General features: G+C 41.2%; 1 protein-coding gene across 2 annotated transcripts in view; it reads left to right on the top strand.

Annotated features, from left to right (window-relative positions):
• The window catches only part of stxbp6 (syntaxin binding protein 6 (amisyn)), a 41,717-nt gene extending 19,794 nt beyond the window's left edge, over positions 1-21,923 (top strand). Inside the window, exons 3-7 of one of the 2 annotated variants that reach the window (XM_040199905.2) lie at positions 13,203-13,333; positions 13,483-13,648; positions 15,273-15,371; positions 19,154-19,311; positions 20,686-21,923. In XM_040199905.2, the coding sequence (XP_040055839.1) occupies positions 13,203-13,333; positions 13,483-13,648; positions 15,273-15,371; positions 19,154-19,311; positions 20,686-20,709 (578 nt within the window). In that variant the 3' untranslated portion in view covers positions 20,710-21,923. The remainder of the gene's footprint in view (positions 1-13,202; positions 13,334-13,482; positions 13,649-15,272; positions 15,372-19,153; positions 19,312-20,685) is intronic. The other variant, XM_040199906.2, reaches the window with a different exon arrangement.
• The last annotated feature ends 963 nt before the right edge of the window (positions 21,924-22,886 follow it).

Consider the following 22,886-nt stretch of genomic DNA (forward strand, 5'->3'; position numbering starts at 1 on the left):
TAATAATATGAATAATATGTCCCATACAAAATTGATCATAATTTCCATTAGAACGCTTATCAATGGTTCTCAATGAATAAAACGCTATTAACCGTTGTCCAATAGGTGGATTGTCTGCCTGTATTGTCCTCTCATAGTCAGGGTTTTTGACAGAAATGGGGGGGGCAGTTCTACCTAACATAAATGGCGTGGCTTCGTCTGATTGTTTAAGGTGAATAACATATTTGTCATTGTACTTTCTATTCCTGATGCCAGTAACGCTGATGTGTAAGTGGCTTAGCAGCTCCATAAAATGCCTCAAAACTGTTTTACTTCAGCCAACTGAAACATTGATACTAGCAAGTTGACCTCAATGAGTTGTGATTCTTTGTGCGATGCCGCTGTGGCTGTACGATGGTCATAGACGAGCGCAGTGTGTGTGTGTTTGTATATATGTATTCATAGAGGTTTAATAAGAACTGCCAGCTACTAGCCGCTTTAGTCTCTGCCTTATTACTGCGCTGAAAGTGCAAACAGTGGTACAATTCTGCCGTTTCGTGGGCGTTATGTAACAAGACATTGATCGGGGACGTGCACAATGACTCACTCATCCTTAAAGTGAGTCTACGGAAAATGTATCTGCATGTGTTGTCGTCAGCCCGCAGCTTGTTGCGAGTGGAGCCTGGTGTACAATAATGTCCATTTTCATGTTAACTCATTATTGTATTGACATCAGATCACACCGTGGATGGAAATAAAGCTTGTGTGTTGATTTAGGATCAACTATGGGCTCATTGTTCTTGTATATACTATTAGATCATGTGCAATGAACATTTTTTTTTTTAGTTAATTCACGACCGAGTAAATATTAATAAAGTAATAATCCAATATATTGTATTAGTTTGATTCACACGTTACATTTTTGCTTAATTTTTGTAACCTTTTTTTTTTTCCTCATTGGGCAGCTGTGTCGTGGTCGTCGCCCTTCCCCTCCTCGCCTTTGCTTATAGTGCAGAATCCACACAGGCCTTTGAGTGGCATGCATGTTAATTGTGGTAATGAAGGTGACCCAGAGGACCAGCTGGAGTCCTTCTCTGTATCTTCAACACTCCCTGTAGGAAGGTTCCTGCCTGGTGGGAACCTCACCAGGACACTGAAACACCATATGCTCCACAGCCACCGCCTCACACGCTGCCACTGAGAAATTCAATCACAGAGCCCGGAACTATGCACAATATCTGAAATGAGGCGATACTATTAAGAAATGACAATGATTTATGTGTTTTTTTGCAAATAAACTCAGAAAACACCACCTTGAGAAAGGCAATATAAGTGTTTTTGTCAAGCAGGTGTGGCTACTGTGGATTTCAACAGGTAATTGCCTTTAAACTTTTCAAACGTGTTTTTGACCTTTGGATGTCCTGGGATTATTATCAGAGCAAAGGGCAGATTAAATATTTAATACTGACCAAGAGCACCTTTTCTTTGTTTTCTTATTCTTATCGTACTCTGATGCCGCAGAATCCAAGTAATCTTTATTTTAGACAAGCCAAACCTTTTTGAAAATGGTTTTATTTGCCAAAGAATTTGGACAATGTTCTCCACCTCCTAGTCTGAGAATGCAGGAATTGGGTAATGCTGTAAAATCCTGGTGTTGACGTCAAATGAAGGGCTCACCTTGTACGAAGTGGTACATTCATAGTGAAACTCTGTGTAATGATATACTATGAATATGTAACAAAATGCAATACTCCCAGCATATTCATAGAGACCAGTTGTCACACACGGGCGGATGCTGTGGGCTGCAGGGCAACAAGGCAACAAGGATCCTTTCACAGAGAACTTTTTTATGGCAGGTATCCACACCATCACCAGGCAGGCAGGCAGGCGCTTTTTTAATGTCTGTCATGATTTAAAGGTTAAATGTGATGTGCACAGGCACGTTGGCATCTCGCTCTCTGCAGGCAGCTGTGTGGTCGGACGGTCCGGTGGGCACAAGCTGCAGGGACTCAAGTTGTCTACTGTTGAGACCTCCTCTGTCAGGCGCTGGGTGGGCTTTGCGCTGGTATTTCACATTAAGGGCACGGCTCAGCACGCCTGCAGATTGGTGCTTGCTCTGTTTTTGTGAGATGCCAAGCACATATAAGAAGGAAGAAGAAAATGTGTTTCTATTGGACATTGTTTTGTTTCGTGATGTCATAATAACGGAGGGTTTATGGGAGCATATTTCTTTTTAATTGTAGCTGTTGAAAATCTCTCCTCTTACTTTTTACTGAGTTTTACAAGTTAAACCGTGGTCTGAAGAATTGAGTTTGCCATCCTCTGTCTCTTGCGGTACTATGCTGAAGACGGAAGGAAAGGAAGAATGATATCACAGCTTAATAACATTCTCACAACCCCCAGCTGTTTTCCTGCTACATGGATCATCCACCCATGGAAGGACCAGATGGAAACGCAATGACAGAAGGAAGACATAAAACTGCATGCACGGTCGTTATCTATCTTGGCAGAGTAGCAATCTGTATCTTCAATGACACTGTGTGTGTGTGTGTGTGTGTGTGTGTGTGTGTGTGTGTGTGTGTGTGTGTGTGTGTGTGTGTGAGAACTGTAAGTCCTAATGCCTCAGAGATCAGTTTAAATTCAAGGAATGGTACTGTTCCAGTAAATCTCTGACTTTTCGGGAATTGTGCCTTTTTTTTTTTATGTTTTGACTTCGAGTCAGACGTGAAAAGCAAAGATCTGTTTTAGTGTCAGTTCTTGGTGAACAGATTCATTTGGGATGCTATTTGTATATATATATTCAAATGTAGAAAAGGGACAGATTATGTGACAACCGCTAATCGATGTCTGCTGTAAAATTGATCAGAAATGCCACAGGACAGATCCAGGTTGTGTTACGTAGCAGTTTATCACACTGAACCTCTCTTTGATAAATCACAACACAAATGTGCTCCTAATGAGCTGTTATATATTTAATGTAGCCAGACTACTTTCTCTTTGTTCTTTCCAAGGAACCCTTTGTTATGGGCCCTGAATCATTTATCCGCTTCTTCACCTTGGCCAAATGTTCCCGAGAACACGACTAATGTGTTTTAAAACAATAGTAAAGGCGACAGAAGATGGACTTCCTGGCTCAATAGAGTGTTTATAACCATCTTAAACGCACCTTTAGGTGACCTTCCACTATTCCTTGGATTTTATACTACTGAACAAGTCAATTTGGGGACACGCCTCAGTTACTTATCAATTTCCAGTTAAATACAAAACACATGTGTCCTGCGCAGCCTTCAACTGCACACGTCTGTCCCCATTGCGTCATTTTGGAGATCCGGTTATGTCATCTGTATCATCTTTTAGATCACCATGGTGATTGCGGACAGGAAATACAGAATGGGGCTGGTATGTGGGGGGGGGAGGGCTGTCCAACCGAGCCACACTGCAACATCCCCCGCGCTGTTATTCTAGTGATAGTTTTAGCATTATAGCTACAGTAAATGGAAGTAATCCCAAATGTTTTAATTAAAAAGTTTTTGTTTTTTTTCTTACCTCCATACATAATGGAGCCGCCTTTTGTGGCGCGGTGTTTCTGTAAATGTCACTTATGGCTGATGGGCTTTGTGACCTTAATCCCGCTGTAGTTAGGATTTCTGGCGAGGAAGATTGATGGATGCTCATTACCATGCAGCCCTCCGCGCTGACACGCCTCGTTTATCATGTACCCCAAAACTTTCGCCAAAGTCAGAAGCTCAAGCAGGTTTTGCTTGCTTTGTGTTTTCTGCTTGGAAAAAAAGATTTCAAGTGTGTTTTTTTTGTTTAAATCACTTTTATTTGCATATAGTTGTCGCAGCTGCTCCCAGAGCCGGGTCCACATAATTTAAATGGATTTAGAGTTGACAAATTTTTGAACTTGTATTTACTGTGCATGAACTGTTGACCGTGCCATATAATGGCGGTAAGATCTAATCCGGTCCGGGTAGAGCATGTGGTAGGAACTCTGACTGCAACCATCTTCCAAACACACTACTGTGTAGAGACTACTATAACCCTGTTGTTCAGTTCATAATTTGATTTCCCCGTTCACTGGCGCACATCTGGAGACACATGTTTTTTTAGCCTTTATCTAGTAAAAAGTAGACTGTCCCAAAGTTGAAAGAACAAAGCGCCCTGCAGCATAGTACTACATGAGGGAATCGTTTTCTTTGCAAGTTAGAAAAACACGTTCTGCTGTTGTAGTGCCAAAAATATCTTTCTGAAGAGTTTCCACAACAGGGAAACTTCTTCTGTTGTTTTAGGCCTTAACAACAGTATTTACTATATTCTTGAATTTTGGAGCTGGATTGCACAATATTAATCTCCACGTCTCTCCCTCCATATCCAATGCAGACGGTTCTTCACTTAAACCGTCTCTAAAAGAGAACATATGCGGCAGGAAATGAGGTATGGAAACAATCCACCATGGAAACAGACACCGTAATGCTTTGATTTCACTTTTTGGGGGGTTAAGGTAGAATTCGCTAGGGATGACTCACCAGTGTTCAATCCAACTCCAACAAACATTTCAATAATATCTATCGGATATTTGGATAATAGATACATTAGAGGAGTAGAGTAGAGGTTTAAAATGTCTTGCTAACATCATAAAAACAAAAGCCAGACCACCCAAGAAACAGACAAATAATCTCTCTCTCCAGAGTGACTAATAATGGATGTTTGTTAAGGGGATACAATTACAGCAACCCGGGCTTTAGTTGGTGGTGAACTGTCTGCATTATATAACTCATCGCTTCGTATTGTTCTCCCTCTGCCCCCAGCTTCAAGTTTTCCTAAACAGACATTCCCGTTTTAATGCCTGTATGGTGCAGGAGGGAATAAGAAACACTGTGCATACTGAACTGATTTGGAGAGTCACTTTTGCAGCAGTCGAGCAGCACAGCGTTCCCAGACTCCTCAGATGGCTTTAAGTCAAAATGTAGAAAAGTACCTGGACCCCACAAAGAAAATGTGTATTGTGTTGCTTAAACGATACAGAAGCTGCGATCTCAACACTGCGTGAATGTAGTGAAACATAATGCACAATGTACAAGCACATAAACAAGACAAGACGAGACAAACTTGGCTGAAAACATAACCCCTCGTGGTCATTATCAAAAAGTTAGTCCTGTTGCAAGATTGATCGTTGCGGCTTGTTGTATGCGGGTTGAGGCAGGCCGCTCTGGTCCCCTCTTCCCCCTCAGCCCTGAATCTTTTAGTGGTACAGATTACCTGATCCTACCAACCTACATTGATCCCTGGGTTCAAAAGGAACAATAACATAATGCACATTTGCAAATTTTCCGTAAAGTTATGCTACAAGATTAAAGTACGACAGGCTTCTGCTTTAACACATTTGACCTCATCTTAGTGATCAAAGAGCACTCTGTGTCTTGTTACCACAAACGGGGGCATCATTAACCATTTCTTTCTAACGCTATGTGACACAGGTTTGTTTTTGAGGATTTCTTTTCCAGGTTTCGGTCATCTTTAAGAGGTCAGTGAATGGGCTTTGCTTGGACTGTTTCAAATTCCGTCGGATACTATGATTACATCCAGATACGGTTGCAATGAGGTCTTTGTGTATTAGCACTCACCAGAGTTTTGGCACATGCAGCCGGATTTGTGTGCGTTTTGTCCCTTTTCTCACCGGTTTGAGAAAATGCACTACGGAAGAATGACACGGCCTCTTTTGTCTCTCTCACGCAAAAATCCACACGTTATCTTTCAAAAATGTACTTATGTGCCTTTTCTTGTGTATTTCGTTTCTTGTTCCACCGATAAATACATGCAAGCCAATTGACCAAATATTTGTGAGATTATGTCAATTTTAGTTTGAGCCTGGCAGAGTCCTGCTGAAACCCAATCGGGTCCGGTTCCAGTGGGGAGCCGTGAAAAGGCTGATGGGAAGTCCTCTCTTTGGCATCAGAACAGGGGAGAAGCCTCAGGTCCCCCCCCCTAGTGTCCGTGGGCTATGGCTTCAGAGGAATGTCTACTATGTGGAACGAGGCCTGGCTTCAATAGGCGGGTTATTAAGCGTTCCACAGAGCACCGGGCGATGGACGAGCTCACAGGGTCACAATGCGGATTAAAGGCCTCACAAGAGAACTTGTGTTTCTCCCTCAGATGTGCACAGGAGCAGAAGGCAAGATGAGAAGGAGAAACGCAATGAGCTGCCTCAGGAATCAGGAAACATTTACTACCAAAGGATGTCAGACATATAAGGAATTTGACTTGCCGATTGGTGCATAACAGCAGACAGACAATGAACAAGAAGACCGATGACATGCAGGATCAATGAAAGAAAATATAATGCTATGGGTTAGTATATGAGGTATTAGATTTGTTAGTTTAAAAATAAAGGGATAAAAGTTAAAAAATAAAGTGCACCAGCGAACAAAAAGTGATAAGTGCATGTGGAGTGTGAAGGGAGTGACCGCTGGGATGACACAGTCAGTCACTGGGGGACTCGGGATCTGACTGCTGACGGGAAGAAAGTTTGTGGCGGTCATCAATCTTCCTCGCCAGAAGTCTTGGTCCTGATGGACCTCGGCCTCCTGCCAGATGGGAGGGGCACAAACAGTGGGAGGTTTGATTGGGTTCTTTACCTCCTGCATGTTTTCCTTGGTTTCTCTTTAAGAAAGTTCTAAGACGTATTGCTTGAGGGCCTTTGTGATTAAATGATAGTATGAAATCATCTATCACTTGCTATAAGACAGCAAATATAATTGTATTTGATTTAGTCATTATTTGTCTATGTGAAATAGTTCAGCAGCTCAGCATTCTCTGCCCCAGTTTCCTTAATGGCTTCCATTCCTCCCGTCTTATCTCGCACATTAGCCTCATTTCTTTCCTTTTTTGTAATCTGCAGCTCTCTTTTATTGAGTATCATAAGCTGTCAACGCGGCATCACATCACCCCGACCTGCTGCTGTGACCCCATGTCACACTGCACTTTATATCTTAATCAAGATTAATCAGGTTTAGTGAAACTCATCCAAAAGGAGAAACTAAAGAGCTGCGATCACATTGAAGTATAAGATGTTTAGAGAACAATAAATGTCATTTCTACACTGTGCGCTACCACTTTTGTCAGCATGAAACTATCCTAGTGACTATCCTAGTGTTTTGGCTCAATCATGAAAGGTTATTCCATTTGGAGTGACCCTTGTTGTGTTGCACTCAGGTAACTGACATGTTATGTTTAGCCAGTCACATGCTTATAAAATACATTTCTGATTTGCTTTTAATTGAACACAACTTCAATTAAAGAAGCTTTGATACATCAAATGTGAGCTTTTCTTTGGGGAGGCTGCCACACTTGATTCGTCAAGCCTCCAGAATCCTTTTAACTGGTTGTCGTGGGGGTGAGTGTTTTAATTGGATGGATAACAGATGTGACTGGAGGCAAAAGGCAACTATGTTTAAAAAAGCTCATTTGAGTTTTGAATTCTCACTGTTTAAGAGATGTCAGATGAAAGCAAGGACTTTCAAGAAGTTATATTCTGAACATGGTTTTAAAAGTTATAAAAACACAGAGTCATATAAAAAACAGGCAAATCCTCTTTTATTTAACATGAAAGTGACATTCCCTGCCGTATCCTGGTTCTTTTACTGGTTATAAAAGCCATTAGCTGTATTTCATGATATTCCGACTGTGAAGGATTACATCTATTAGCAGCGGGGCATGATTATTATTTCTAGGGGTGGTTAGTCACTAAATTAAAAAACGCTGTGGCTCTGTGGCATAACACACAAAAAGTATGAACCTTTCCTTGCAGCAGCTCGCTGAGCTGTCTGCCCGCTGTGCGAAACCGCTGAATTGGCTAAATATTCCAGTTATTATACTATTAACAATATTTGAAACTTAATAATTTCAAGGATCACTGCAATTTTGATCGTGGTTAAAATTGGATTGTGATTTTACGCTGCTCACTGACTAAAAATGCTTTCCATGGAATAGTAAATCTTAGCCAGTTAGGATTTATTTGAACTAAAAGTAAATATAAATCATATTTAAACTTTGTTTAACAGCACATCTGACTGAACAAAGTGTGTGCCCGGCTCCATTCTTAGTGTTGTTGTGAGCTACTAGTGTCTGTATCTGCTGTTGGAGTACAACGCTGATCTCTATTCTACAGCTATTATTCACCATGCACTGTTAGTGCCTTGCCACTGAAAAGGCTCCATCCTATCTGAGGAAAACTTGTACACAGAAGTCACTGTTTTCGGACGCATGAATAGACTGTAGAGGCCTTTGTGCCGGGGGAGGTTGTTGCACGTCTAGCCAGTGCATGGTTCACTCCGGCGACAGCTTCTTTCTGAAGATAACAATGTGTTCCAGCTCAAGCACAGTGCAGGCAGCTCTGAAATAGACCTGTAATCATAGAGCCAGACAGGGAAAATGGCTAAACAGACTCTACAAGAGCTCTAATACAGCAACAAGCCGCAAAGTTCAACCAGTAAAGCAAACCGGTTGAATATTTTCCAGTGTCCTCGCTGCAAAACCATTCTCTATTCCACATAGCAGGATGTCATTTCAGATTTAGTTTATTTCTCAGAGATGAGTTTATGAAGTAGGCAGTAATGTGATGTGGTTTAAAGAGGTTCAAACCTGTGTAGTTGAAACCCCCAATCTGCTTCTACCTTAATGTAATTTTTACTAATTTAATGCCTCCTTAGTTACTCAAGGATGAACGTATTCTGCTGAGGCTTTTCCTAAATCTTGAACTCATTTAATATATTTCTTCAACTTTTTGGAATCGTCATGTACTGCATAAGGGTGATCCATACACATATCATCGATCTCTTTTAATTCATATCTGGCTCTTGTCCGAGCCCAAAAAAAGCATTAATTAGCCATTAGCATTTCCTGCTGTCTTAATGATTTCCAAAGGACTTTGAGTTCTTTGTAATTAGGATTCAGTGTAGAGTCAAAATTGCATATGAAATGTCCTAACTCGCTGTTCATGTATGAACTAGGCCAGGTGCCAGACTCCTCTTCTCAGGTGTCTTTTGTGCCATGTAAATGAGATCGCCATGGAAACCTCACTGTCAAAGCACCGCCGAGCCGACTGATGGCTAACTGAGGGTGGATTATATTTCCAGGGAGTCCTCAGCCCACCTGCTTGAGATGAATGCTTCTTTAAAGAAGTGCCTTCATCTTTTAAGCTTAAATAACAGGGACAACTTCAATCAGAAATAATAATATACGTACACATCTGTTAAGGAAGTTTGCATAATTTATTTCACTATTTGTTCTGACACACAGGAATAATTAAAAGTTTTGAGAAGCAGCTTTCAAGGCTTTATTTTGCCATGACTGCTTTACTGGCAAGAATAATAATAAAGATATTCCATGATTTTACAAATGTCAGCTAACGATGGCTCGACGTGTAAGCTGTGCGTCGTGTGTAGTGAGCACTTTTTGTGCATGTTATTTTCTTGCTGGGTGTTGAAATACGATTTCTTTCCGTGGGCAGCGCCGTGCCTCCCACTGAACAGTCACACGTTATCTTCCAGATCTCATGTGATCTTTTGTTATTCCCTGGTTTGGGATTTTCATTTCTGCTCCCGGATGGCCCGAAATGCTGATGTTTATCATATTTTTGGCTTGTGGATGGACATTTTTGATAAGCGTCAGTGTTGTCGAAGGAAATTATATTATATCAGTGAAAGAAAGTTATTAATATTATGAACTAGATGGTGGTCCTTCTTCATTGCGTTGGCTTTTAATGGGATTGTTGACACGCTCCAATGTTTCTGCATTAATCCCAGAGCTCAAGCGTACTCATCATAGTTGTACCAGATTACATTTGTTTCCATAGTACTGCACCATATTAAACATTTCCATAAATGCTGTATGCATTTATAATCCACAGCCTGCACACTTCTCACACTCACATTTGCCATTACTGCTTTTTGCAGAACTCCTCCTGGCTCTCCCATTTCCCGATCAACCGTAAACTATGATAATATTTCCTGCTGATCCAAAAAGGCTTTCCGGTGTGATATCTGCAGTCTTTGACTACACTGTAGGAGTTCTCTTTGAGGCCGCACAGCCAAGTGCAACAAGGGGCTGATCGCAGGAACCGGGCAGGAACTCCTACCAGGGCCGTTCTCTGACAGCTCACAGTGGAACAATGGCTTTGGCAGCCTCTCAATGGCTTTGGGCTTTCATTGTTTTTAGAAATATAATGTTGTTTTTTTACTCATTCTGATAAAGTTTATTATGCTTTCACATTGTTGTTTGTGATTATTATGTCTGCTTTATAAAAATGAAACGAGTCAGGAGGGCGTGTTGCATTTGTTTCATATTTGCTCCACTTCAGTGCACGTACAGGGATGGGATCTTTTTCACTGTACAGGAGATAAAGCTGCGAGCCTCAGTCCATAATGACCGCTTATATTCCAATTTCGCATGGAGGAGTGGCGGTCAGGAAGTAGAGTGATTTTACAGTAGTTTAGCTGAACAAAATTACAAAAGCTCCTTTACTGCAATACTGATAGTAGAATATCAGCATGTCTAATTACATAAAACAATTTTTCTCATCAGTAGTTGTATTCCTGCTTGCCTCCGTCATTAGTTTTCCTCAGATTTCTAAATTCATTTTCCTTCACACTCGTATCACTAGCTAGTTGAATTTATAATGTCAGAAACTTTTGGTTTGATGTCAGTTTCTTACAGTCTCCTTGATTCCTCTTCCAATAAAGCCGTCTCTTTCAAGCTTCAGTTTAATATGCAGAGGAGCAACTCCGACAAGGTGGGATCAACAACTGAATATTAACAGGATCTGAGAGGCACACAGGTGTCTTGCAGTGCGATTAAGTCCTATGTGTTGATGTGTTGAAGATTTAGAGACCTGTGGCCTCGTCTCTCCCATTTTCATTAATGCCTTTCAGCAGTCGGGTCTCAGTGGAAGAACCCCCCCCTCACACACACACATACACACCAAATGGCAGTACCAGATAGCAACATACATTTTCCTCCCCATGTGAGTAACGGATAATTAAGAGTGCCTTTGTTATTTGCTATTCGGATCCTGGAGTGACTGTGATTATTCTAGCAGACACAGCTCGCAAAGCGTGTGATATGTCAGCTCGGTTGACCTTTGACTGAGTGGCTGCTACAGTAAATCTACTGTCTTTGTATTTTTAGTATGCAGGTCGTAATATTTTTATTCCTCTACAGTGGCTGATTGATCTGCTTTACGTCACAGTTCATATTGCTGTTGGCAAACAGTTTGTCATCAGTCATTTATTTGACAAAAAAGGCCAACATTCATTGGTTGGAGCTTCTAAAATCTAATTATATCCTGTACTTGTATGTTTGTTTTACTACTGATACTAGTATTCTGGCTGCCTATGCACTGAACCAATATTACATTACTATATAATGGACCAGCACATTAACGCTACACGAGAACAGGAAAAACGACCTGTGTCACCTGCCAAGTGATCCGTAAATCCTGCCCAATCCGGACAGCCCATCCGTTTTGTTTATTAGACAAAAAAAGGGCATTGGAGCTCATAAACTTGGTCTCTGAGTGCTCGCGTTGGACGGTTTGACATTTTATGGAAAAAAACAGTGTTAACTCAGGAATTAAAATTGTAAAATGATATGAAAATAATAATTTTTTGCAGCCCTATAGTGTTTGAAGTTTCTGGTATTTTTCTAGTTGAATTCATAGTCGTACATTTATATGCTACCAGTCCTCCACTTATCAAGTGCCTGCAATGAAAACCTCTCTCGACTTTAAGTAGTAGTGTTTCACTGATATACTATATCATTTGCCACAAATGTAGATCAGAGACGTATTTTTCTTGCTGAGAATTGGTCGTTAGTTTCAAGACTCCTACTCTTCGACACGCCGGTTCATTACATCTCTCTACCCTTCATGAAGTGTTGTGTTTTTCATATCCTTGGTTAGCGCTCTGTGTGACTAGAGAGATCTGATCAGTCTGTCTATTTGTCATGGTTCTGACACTCTGCTTGAGTAAAATATATTCTCAAGAAAAGATTAGAAAGAAATAACTGCCACCCTTTTTTATATCCATCTGCCTGTTCCACCTTGCAACACCAGCTGTTAACAGCAGCTGTCTAAATGGATACAAAGAACCCCATCAAAACATCCCTCTGAGAGACGTGTCTTCGTGAATGAATCGGCTGATGTAACATTCAGCCCAACCTATATTTTCAAAATCGTTTTGCCGAAAAATAAGATGTGTTGGAGCTTTAAAAAAAAGACAAAATGTCACACGCAAACCAGCAAGGAGGCTTTTGTTTTTTTCGGAGATGAGAAGCAGACTAAAGACTGACCGAAGGGGAACATTTTCCAAACACATCGATGTTTCTGAGATGACACAATGGGAAAGCGGAAGCAGGGGTTTGCTGCCAGGGTTAAAAAAGCAACACAAAAGCTTGTAAAAAGATAATAAAAAGGGGGTCGGTATCCAGCCACACACCCATCCAGCACACAGTAGAACTATGTGCTTCAATGATCTGTAAACATGGACATCTCTGTATGTTAAGAGTCAAACACTGATGTCAATGGGAATAAAACGGAAAGTACTGCAGTGTTGAGATTAGTGCGGCAAGGGACACAATTATCTCATTAAAGGTAGAAAGGTCCCAGGCGCCTCTGTTAGTTATTAAAACATGTTTAGCCTGTATCATTAAGTCCATTTGTCTCCTGTGACTTGTTCATACGTCCATTCTTGGTCGCAGTGCAGCATGTTAGTGACTCAGCAGTAGAAGAGGAGACAGGTTGTGTCCTGCAGAGTGTAAACACACTCAGCAAGTTGTGCTTTGGCTGTAACAATAGAAGAGAAACTCTTCATGTAATATTTTGTATGAATGATTATTCCGCGCAATTTGACGGGGTAAATGTTAGAGCCAGATCCATGTTTAGAGAGTCTGTTAAGGGTTAGGCTTCGTAGGAAATGTTACCATTGTCTTTGTTGCTATTGGCTTCAAAAGGGAAACGTCTACTCTCAAAGCCTGCCTTTGTTTCTGCCGCCCACAGAAGGTCTTCGCACTTTTGCTTGACTTGAATGTTCCTCCTCATGTGACCTGAACTGTCCATTAACCTTAATCAAGACTTGTCCAACTACACAATAGACATCAAGGCTGCACATTACACAACGTTTCAGTTAAATCTTATCTGGTGTGTTTTATTGTTCTTGTTCCAACAGTGACAAACAAGAAACCCTCTCATGTATCCATCACCAAGGTGAAGCAGTTCCAAGGATCTTCTGCCTTTGTGAAACGGTCACAGTGGACAATCGACGAGCTAAGACAGGTCAACGGCATTAACCCGAACAAAGTATGTAATTCCCCGACCCCCTACAACCATTTCTTTTATCCAACTATTTAAAACCCCGTTGCCACTACCTTCCTTGTTAGTTTAGATGTTTCTCTTTCCTGAGCTCACATATTCACTTCGCTCACGTCTCTCTCTATCGCTGTTTCAAGGACTGCCCAGAGTTTGACCTAATGTTCGAGAATGCCTTTGACCAGTGGGTTGCTGGTTCGGCGGGAGAGAAATGCATCTTCATTCAGATTCTCCACCACACCTGCCAGCGCTACAGCGCAGCGAGGAAGCCGGAGTTTGTCAACTGCCAGTCCAAACTGCTGGGGGGTAAGACGGTCCAAATGGACACCGCTAACTGTCCTGGTTAATGCTGATGCTGCTCGGCAAACACCACGCGGCCGCTGCCATACTGTGCCGTAAGCCAGTTTGAATCTGATTATGCATGGTGACAACCAGCACCTGGTGTGTATGAAAATGCATGCTTAATCCTCGTACACAGCATCTGTTGGGTGCTTTGCCGAAGTGAGGTCGATGGAGACGGCCAACAAAATGAGTCGGCTGTGACTCAAAGCAGCTGGCGCACTTCAACTGGTTTAAAGCACGCAGAAGGTCGATACGACCACTAAATTATAATGTTCCTTTCATTTATTTGATGTTGATTTAATTGTGTGGCTTAAGCGTGAGACTCTTATTTTCAATTGGTTTATCACCCTTCAAAATAACATACGACACTAAAAGCCGTAACACTAACTTTCCTCTTTGAAGTCAGTATTCAAGTGAAGCCCAGCTCATATGTGAACACACGCTGATCGGTCTGCCTCACATATATGTGAATCGATTACAAAACACATATTCCTGTAGTTAAAATGGTTTGCTTGTAATTGGTGAAGTTTCCCTTTGAGAACTTTCATTCACGAAGCAAAGAAAGTACTTTTCAATACTTTTAACTCTGATCCTCTGCACCTTTCTGGCTCAATGTGTGTGAGAACCCACCATCTGCTCATTGATGACACAGCTGTCGATCTCTCTAACGTGTTGCCCCGACCTCCCTCCTACTCTGAATACTGTATCTCTGTTTAACACGCTTAAACCAAACCCTGGTGCGTATTATAGTCTCAGTATGTGTAGGTGGAAAGAGTCCCTGACAGCACTGAAGAGGACAGGGGTCTTTAGAGGAGGAGACAATCGACCACACACCTCCAGTACATCTAGTTACAGATGAAGCATTGGTCTCGTGGATGATTAGGATTCACATACCGCTGCCTGTGATAAAAGGGCTCGCACAAAAACAACCCGTCCTGTCTTGGAATACACTTTTTTTTGGAGAGACATCCGCAAACCGCTTTTGATCAAGATGTAATGACGCCATGCTGCCAGTCCAACTAGCTAATGATGCGGCCGTGACCTTCTGGCTCAGGGTTAGAGGATGTCGTCTATGACGCACATTGAGACTGGAGCAACAGAAAAAAAGATGCCAACTCTGTCCACCGCAGTTTAAGTCTCACACCAGTGCAAAACAAAGATCATGACGCTGCTCAGGTGTGGGACCATGACTGTGGGAGACTCCGGCTGCAGGATCCTCTGGGATGGCATCATCCACAAATGTAGACTGAACTGATTCTAGAGTTTTAGACGTATTATTGCATACCTCCCACTTACCTGACTCTGAACAAATAAGTCTGATAGCAAACCGGATGCTTTTAAACTCTCAGCCTTCGACAAACATTTCAGCCAGTTGCTTATGTTTCATTCTTAAGAAGGTCAGCGGTCAGTTGATGGATGACTCATCAAACAGTTACTAGTTTCTCTGTTCTTTTCTTGCATGGCATTTACAACTGAACCTCTTAATGATTTAATAACCACAAAAAACGATAACCCCCCCTTTGGCTAATTTCAAAACCTGTTTTCAACATGAAAGCTGACTGTGACGTTTGATACTTTCTCATCACAGAACACCGAGCTGTAGATTCAGTCATTTTCCGTTGCAAGGTCTATTTGAACAGAATATGGAAAGAATTTGTTGCACACCACGGTCATCTGCTAAGACGAGGTAAGCCAGCCGAGTACAGTACGCAAACTACGTGGACTAAATTCACAAACTTACTAACATCTTAAAATTCCTCCAGAAATCAAGAAACTTGTAGTTTCTCCTTTTTTTAAATGAGTGTATAGTTTTCTAACACGTGATGTGTCCCAATAGAAGCCACACTAAAATACAATAATTAGTACATTTCCACAGGAAGCCTCACAAATTGAGGGCTGTGCGCTTGGTTCTCCGCTCGCCACCGCAAGCTCCCGCTGAGCTCGAGGTCAACTCGCTCCCTGGCTCGTGTTTTCACTGTGGGGGTCGACTACATGCTGAACGGGGTTTTAAGTTTGCGTCCAAAGGTTAGCGTGAGTTATGTTCGCTCTCGCTGTCAGCCGGCTTTTGCCGAGGAAATGAGTAATGCTTCGCAGGGGTAAATCACATTTTGACACCCGAGCGCAGTGCAATGACTGAGTGCTTCTTCACTAATGGTTTTCTCAGCATTCCGTACTTCTGTATATCATTTCACACATTAACATTTAATCTTAGACAAGATTATGATGGAAATGATGGTCGTTTAATGCAAAATGTGCTGTTGACATTAATCTGCTGATTAAAGCTGGTGAGAAGGCTGTTCATGAATACCTATTAGCTATTTTTCTGTCAGTGTGAGCGTGACTCCCTTGTACGTTCAGCGCTGGATGGTCCGTGTTTGTTCTGCTTTTGAACTAATATCACAGGGACTAAACTAAAGGCCAACTGAGCGAGCGAGGTCAAGCCTTTCACCTCATAAAAACATGTCATGGCTGAGTGATGGCTCTCTCTCTTTAGGTGAACGAGAGGTTCAGGGCACACATCTGCTTCACGACAAAGGAAAACAATGCCCGTTGGACACATACATATGTAAATTAAAAGTTAATCAAATACAGTTCAAGAAGAGCAGAGCAAACCCTACACGTGCATATTAATGGCTTAATGACTATTTATAATGGGATCATTTGTCCCAAACCTCAGCACTGGATGACACGTTTCACATTAACTATTGAGTGATGGAGCATTGGCTGTTATCTAGGTCAAGGATGATGTCAAGCGAATCAAAGTCCTGGATGCTGGGAAGAGTGAGCGAAGGAAGGAGCAACATTGTGGGCATTAAAATAAGATGATATATTGAGGCCTGCGCTGTTTGTTTATGCTTTTTGTATTTATTTGTATAAATCTATTGCCTAAACATTTGTGACAGGGACAGTTTTTTGGGAGTGACCATTGAAAGCCACAGTTATTTGTATGTGGACCAAGTGCAGGAAGAATATGGATATCTTTTCTGGTTGAACCTTTCCAACAGTTTCACTATGCTTCTCTTGTCCATTTGTGAAAACGCCAGCAGTTTTTGCGGCAGCCACCGTATCACTTTTGATACATGATATTCAAACAGATTAAAACAGCCACATTCAACACAATCACTTTTAATTTATTAATATATATATATGGTTGATTTACTTTTAAAACAACCATATATATATATATATATATATGTAATATATAATTACATAATATATATATTTCTCTTTCTCTAAAGCAGTTGACTGTATCGATCAGATTTTTTAAACACTCTTTTCCCTGCTGTTTAAAGCTGATTTTGTATTGCTTTTACAGTAAAATCGAATCATTGTCCGTGCAGAAACTTTGGAACTTTCAGAGGTGGAGAGGCTTTCGAGGGTAGGGGCAGCTATGAGAAGATTTGGGATGACTTACTGAAGAGTCTAAGCAGAATGCTTTATACCTTTCTTTAGATGAAAAGGAAAATCCTGCTGGTTAAATCCGGGTAATAAGGAGAATTATTGATGGAACTTTTTTGAAGTGCAGATAAGGGATCGCTAATACTTAGGAAATCTCTTGAAGACACTCCCTCTCTTCAAACACCCCCACATTATACCCAAAAGCATTATCTAGCAACAGTGCTACGGGGATCTTGTTTTCCTCCCCAGTGAGCGCAATAAAATCACTGAAACATGTCGCGCGTCCTTTGAATGCATCTTTTTAGTTTTGTGTAGGTGTTTGTTCTTGAAGTTATCCAATCTAATCTGTACCGAATACGTGATCTTGTACAGTGGAGCTGACATGTTCCTTCTTATTATCACCCCACTGCAGCTCTGAAATATTTTGTTTTTATTCAGTCTCCATTGTTAAAGGAACCCTGGCCTGATATGATATTATGGGATATAAAAACTAAATTCCTTGCGCATTGTTGAAAGATCACACGTTACCAGTAAACGGAAGTTGACCAAAATCACCTCAAAAAGCCACTTGTAGAAGCACCAGTCATCAGTGTCATAACACAAAAGAAAGTTAACTCCTGCATGAATATGTATGTAATATTTAATATCAGTAACTTAATTTTTCAAATGGAAGCGGAGCAGGAATTTGTTTTTTTTAACCTTTGCAGAAAACAGAATTCCCATGAAGTAAATATTACATTAGTAGTTGTAAACTATAAAGTTCCTATGTGCTACTACACAAGGATAGAAGGATCCTAACACGTGTGACGCTTATTTCATCACATGCCAGAATGTTTGTCGTGTGCAATGTGTTCTGCAATCTATAGTTAATTTTTAGTCATTTTTCAAAACTGGCCCAAGGGAAGCCCTCGTGTATGCACATGTTTTCCCTTTCGCATGCATTGCTGTGGGGAAGAACATGTATACATCCCTTTGTGTGTTCTCGGCACAGGTGTGTCTCTCCATGAACTTCTTTGGAATGAACACTAGCTGCTTTGGGGCCGTCATATCAGCCACTGCAGTGCAGACAGCAGTCCGAATGATCTGTCGCTCAGCTCACCTGCTTTGATGCCACGGGACACACACACTCACTATATTGCAATTTCCTGTGGGAGGAGATTGAATCTGGCGCGTCAAGTCTTAATGCATCAGTACTTGTCAGTCTTTGCTCGGTCTGTTCCTTCTCCACAAACTCATTTACGGTATTTTCAAGGTTATAGACCCGAAATCCAGCGTATTTTCCACAGGGTGTTTGTTGTGTTTTTCTTTATTATTTTTCACCCGTTCCCGTGTTATAGTTGACAGTGTAGTCTGGTATTTGGCTGTGCTGCAGATGGTACCCTAATGTTATTATATATTACAAAAGGAACAATATTGTGCCCCTGGTGATTTCCTTTGTTTCTATTTAAACGCTGGGAACTCAGTGACGCCGCTTTAGTGCTGTGTAAAAAATGGCACATCAGGACCTTTCCTCCGCAGATTGAAATCCTCCTTATTGCCAACAAAGCGAAAGCAGCAGGAACAATACTGTTCTGAGGCCCCTTGCTAGCATAGCTCATAAGGAAACATCCGCAGGGCTGCTGCCTCAGTTATCGGAAGATGTGTTCTCTATCTTAATGTATATCCACTATGGATCCCAGGGGCTGCAGCCAAGAACGTAGCATCTCTTTATTGCACCACAGGGAGGGGAGAGGAATACGATGACGTGCTTTATTAAATCTGGTGCTGCTGTGGCATGTTCAAAAGGTTAATTTCACTTGAACTTTACTTGAAGTAGATCAACTTCAGAGGAAATTCATTAGCCACCTTCCTGTTGCCCCTGGTGGAAGCCATTAACTGGTCCTAACGTCACAGGTACATTCGTTCATACAGGTCTCCTAACCTCCGTTGTCGAAGGAATCACAATTCTTTCCCCATTTGTCTTTTCTTTCCCCTTCGTGTCGCACTTTTGTCTTTTCTTCTTAACGTGTCCTGGCTCCATCTCTACTCCTCCCCCCCCCCCCCCCCCCAACCCCCAACCCATATCTGCAGGTAACAGCATACTACACTCGGCTGCTGACAGTGTGACGAGTGCTGTGCAGAAGGCCAGCCAGGCTCTCAACGAACGCGGGGAGCGATTGGGTCGGGCTGAGGAGAGGACTGCAGACATGATGAACAGTGCTGAACAGTTCTCTGTTACTGCACAGAAGGTGAGGCAATATATGTCTCCTTGTATTCCTTATTGGCTCAGCCCAAAGATTAAGCATCTTACCGAAACATGAAGATATTTGCAGGGGTTTCTTAACGACATCTGCCTCTCAGCAGCGGGGCTCTCTGCTCTGTGTAGATAATAGTCTTTTTTCAGTCTTAACTTCAGTAGTGTGTTCCCTCCTCCCACATCCATCCTCTTATATTGTCATTTGTCAGCAAAACTAATTGCATGCTCTTTAATGAGGCCATTAGCATAATGTTTATTTTTTTTTTCAACAAAAAAAAAATGGATTGCTTTTTAACGAGCTCACCTGATTGCGATCATATCTGTCCATCCAATAGCACACAGCATATAACATGAATAGCACATAGTGTAGGATTCGTTTAGTTTAACCCTGCTGCTTGTTGATAGCTTGACTGTGGGGCGCAAGGGGCTGGGGGACAAGAAACTATTCTTTAAAAAAATTGTTATTATTTTATTGAACAACTTTATTTGCATTGTTCCAACAAAGTGATGCACATTTTTATTGGTTTTTGTTTTCACCACCGTAGGACCCCCGTGAAGACGTGCTGGCGTTTCTCATTTCATTGGCTGTCATTAGCTTTCAGATGTTTTCTGCGTCACCATTATCATTCGTCTTGCACAATATTACACATTCTCATCATTTTACACGTCTGTTGAAGGCTGCTTGTGGCCTCACCAAATCTGATCGATTACATTTTTGTCTGAGGTTTGCTTTAACGTTGACACGAATCAAGACATCTGCATGTGTAGCTTAAAATCAATAACTTTGACTCTTTTTCTCTTAGTCCCCTCCTGCAAATCCATCTCTGCGCCTCGCTTGGTGTCAGCACGCAGTTTGGCTGCTTTGCTTTGAAACGTGCTCGTCATTTCTGCGTGCCGCTCTGCTGCCCCCACTTGTTCAATCTTTGGAATTCAGTTGTCCTCTCCTGCAGCAGCAGACTCCGTACTCCGTAGTCTGCGTGCCTGCAGGTTTCTGCCAATGTGCCCCATCCTCCCATCTGCAGACCCCCTGGCTTTGTATTAGATTGGTGGGCCGGGCGTCTCTCTAACGAGCTTCCAGCTGAGCCCATTAACAACCCTGTTAATGAGACAAAGGAAGCTGCCTTGACATTGCCTGAATGGAAGAAAAAAAAACACCATGACACCTGGCTGCATTCCAAAACCTGTGTAATAAACTCTCCGTAACAGCTTTTTCTCCTTTAGCATTGCTGAAATATCTAATTCAATCTGTGGCGAACCTCCGTTCACTCACCGCGCTCGCTACTGCATGTATTGTACTTTGTGTTGTTAGCTGGCGAGGTGACTCAAAATTCTCTTTGTATTATCCCCCCTCCCAATCCCTCTCCAGCTTGCCATGAAGCACAAATGTTAGACCACCTCCGAGTCCAACTGAAGGCGGTGGAGGAGGCGCGGGCGGGGTTCGCCAAACGCAAGTTGCTGTACAGGAGAAGGATTCCATATTTGACTATTTTTTTAAAGAGTTAATATGATTTCTTTTCGGTTACAATATTAACATTTTAATGTTTTGGATTGTTGAATTCTGGTGCTCCCTCTGAATAGGAGGAGGAGGAGTTGGGGAGAGGAAGGTAACCAGGTAACCAGCGGTACTGCAGACAGGCGGCAGAATGTTTCGTGCTTTTCTAAAAACATTTATGTGCGTGTACACGTGTTGAGAAGTCAGTATCAGCAATCAATCCATGACAAGGAACGGCTTGTTTCATTGGTAAATATTTGTTGTTAGTTATTTATGAGCACTGCAGTGATTATGCAGTCTAATTTATGATTAGCCGACCCTCTCACGGGTTTCACCGACTGGATTTGGCCTGAACATCAATAAATCCTAAATTTTTTATTTTCAATTTGTTGTTTCCGTCACTCTTGGACGTTGCACTCCTTCCTTCCATCGTTTCAAAAATGTATAAAAACAGTATTAGTCAAATGTTAACATAATATTTCATAAACTGCTTATGATATAATGTACAATATGTAACAGCCGTGAAATATACTACTCCTCTGTCAGATTTGTCTACAATTCATAAACAACCAAAACCAAATGGAAAACAGTTGCCAACTTTCTTTGGAGTGTTCTTGAAGAACTCTGATAAGTTGGATTTTTATGTTAAATTCGGTAAAGTGCTTTGCATTGTAAAAAGCAAAACACATACTTCTGTCTGCAGATCTGGGATGTTTTTAAGTGATTCTCAGCTGTATTTCAACTTAGTATTCAGAAGTATTAACTAATTATTTGTATAACTTGGGTTGGTCATTATAGCAATATGTAAACTGATTAAATGACAAAATATCCTGAATACTAGTAGCAGTGTGTCCTATAGTTTATTTTTGGTGTCAGCGTTCTCACATTGACTGTAACTTTGGCTTCCTCACTTGCAAAAGAGCTTTCTCTCAATCGAGATGTATTTGATTATTTTCCTGTCTTGAATTTTATAATTCATAACGTTGCACTGTAGCACAACGCCGATGAGGTCATACTGAAATGTTCCAGTTGCCTAACTCTTAGTGTGCTTCTGTTCCTCTAACACTTTGGATGTTTATTGTTTTAATAAAGAAATGTATACAAATATTTGATATTATTGTGAGTGCCTTTTTTGCATCGACCAAAATAAAACACCTTTCAGTCAACTAATCTCATTGCCAGGTGAGATTGTCCGGTTTCCCCAGTAGAGGGCAAGCTATCTAAGGCATCGAAGTATGCAAACCCTCTCATTGATTCTGGCCTGAGTCACAGGAAACACTGTACAACAACAAAAGTATCAACGCAAAACCTACAACAAATGAACCTGCAACTTTCTCTCTTAAAAGGTTCTTTTAACACCAGGAGGAACATCACAACTGTTTTTCTACATCAGTAAATTACAGTTAACAATAAAGTTGCCTCTTTTCAATTGTGAGCATTGAAACATAATGCATATTTCTTTACTATTATATTAAGTCTTCAGGAATGTGTGATTGAATGCACGGATGTCTTTGTGAGAGCATAGTATTATGAAGCATTCGTGAGAAAGTATGCTTTGTTTGCTAACAATTCAGATAATGTGAAACCACTAATCGTAATATAAAGTTTGTATATTTATTTTCCCATCAGTGGAGCAATGCAAAAAGTGTAGAACCCTTTAACTCAGAAATACACTTCAGTACAACACTACAATTGGATTATAGTTCTTTATTTGTGTTTTTAAAGTAAATTTTCCAGCAAGTGTAATATGTTTTGTTTTCTCTTCAGGTATCTTCTATTTTTTTTTAATTTCCAAAACTGATGGAATCTGGCATTCCCATAGTGCAGCTCAACAGTACATCATTTGTAGCCCATTGTTCAAACTACTAAACTTTTTAATGATGACTTTCATAGCGAAAGCCTTGATTCCAAAGCTGTGATAACACTGATATGTTCTCCTCCAGAGGACATCAGACTGTAGTGCTTAACATGGTTGTTAACGGACCCATTTGTTTTGGTGCTTTCAATGGATTCCCGACCATAAAACTTCTCTTAACGGCTTCATCTTTTGAAAATCTTGTTTGATATGAAGTAGA

This window comes from Gasterosteus aculeatus, chromosome 15 (genome assembly GCF_964276395.1).
Source record: "Gasterosteus aculeatus chromosome 15, fGasAcu3.hap1.1, whole genome shotgun sequence".
Lineage (NCBI taxonomy): Eukaryota > Metazoa > Chordata > Actinopteri > Perciformes > Gasterosteidae > Gasterosteus > Gasterosteus aculeatus.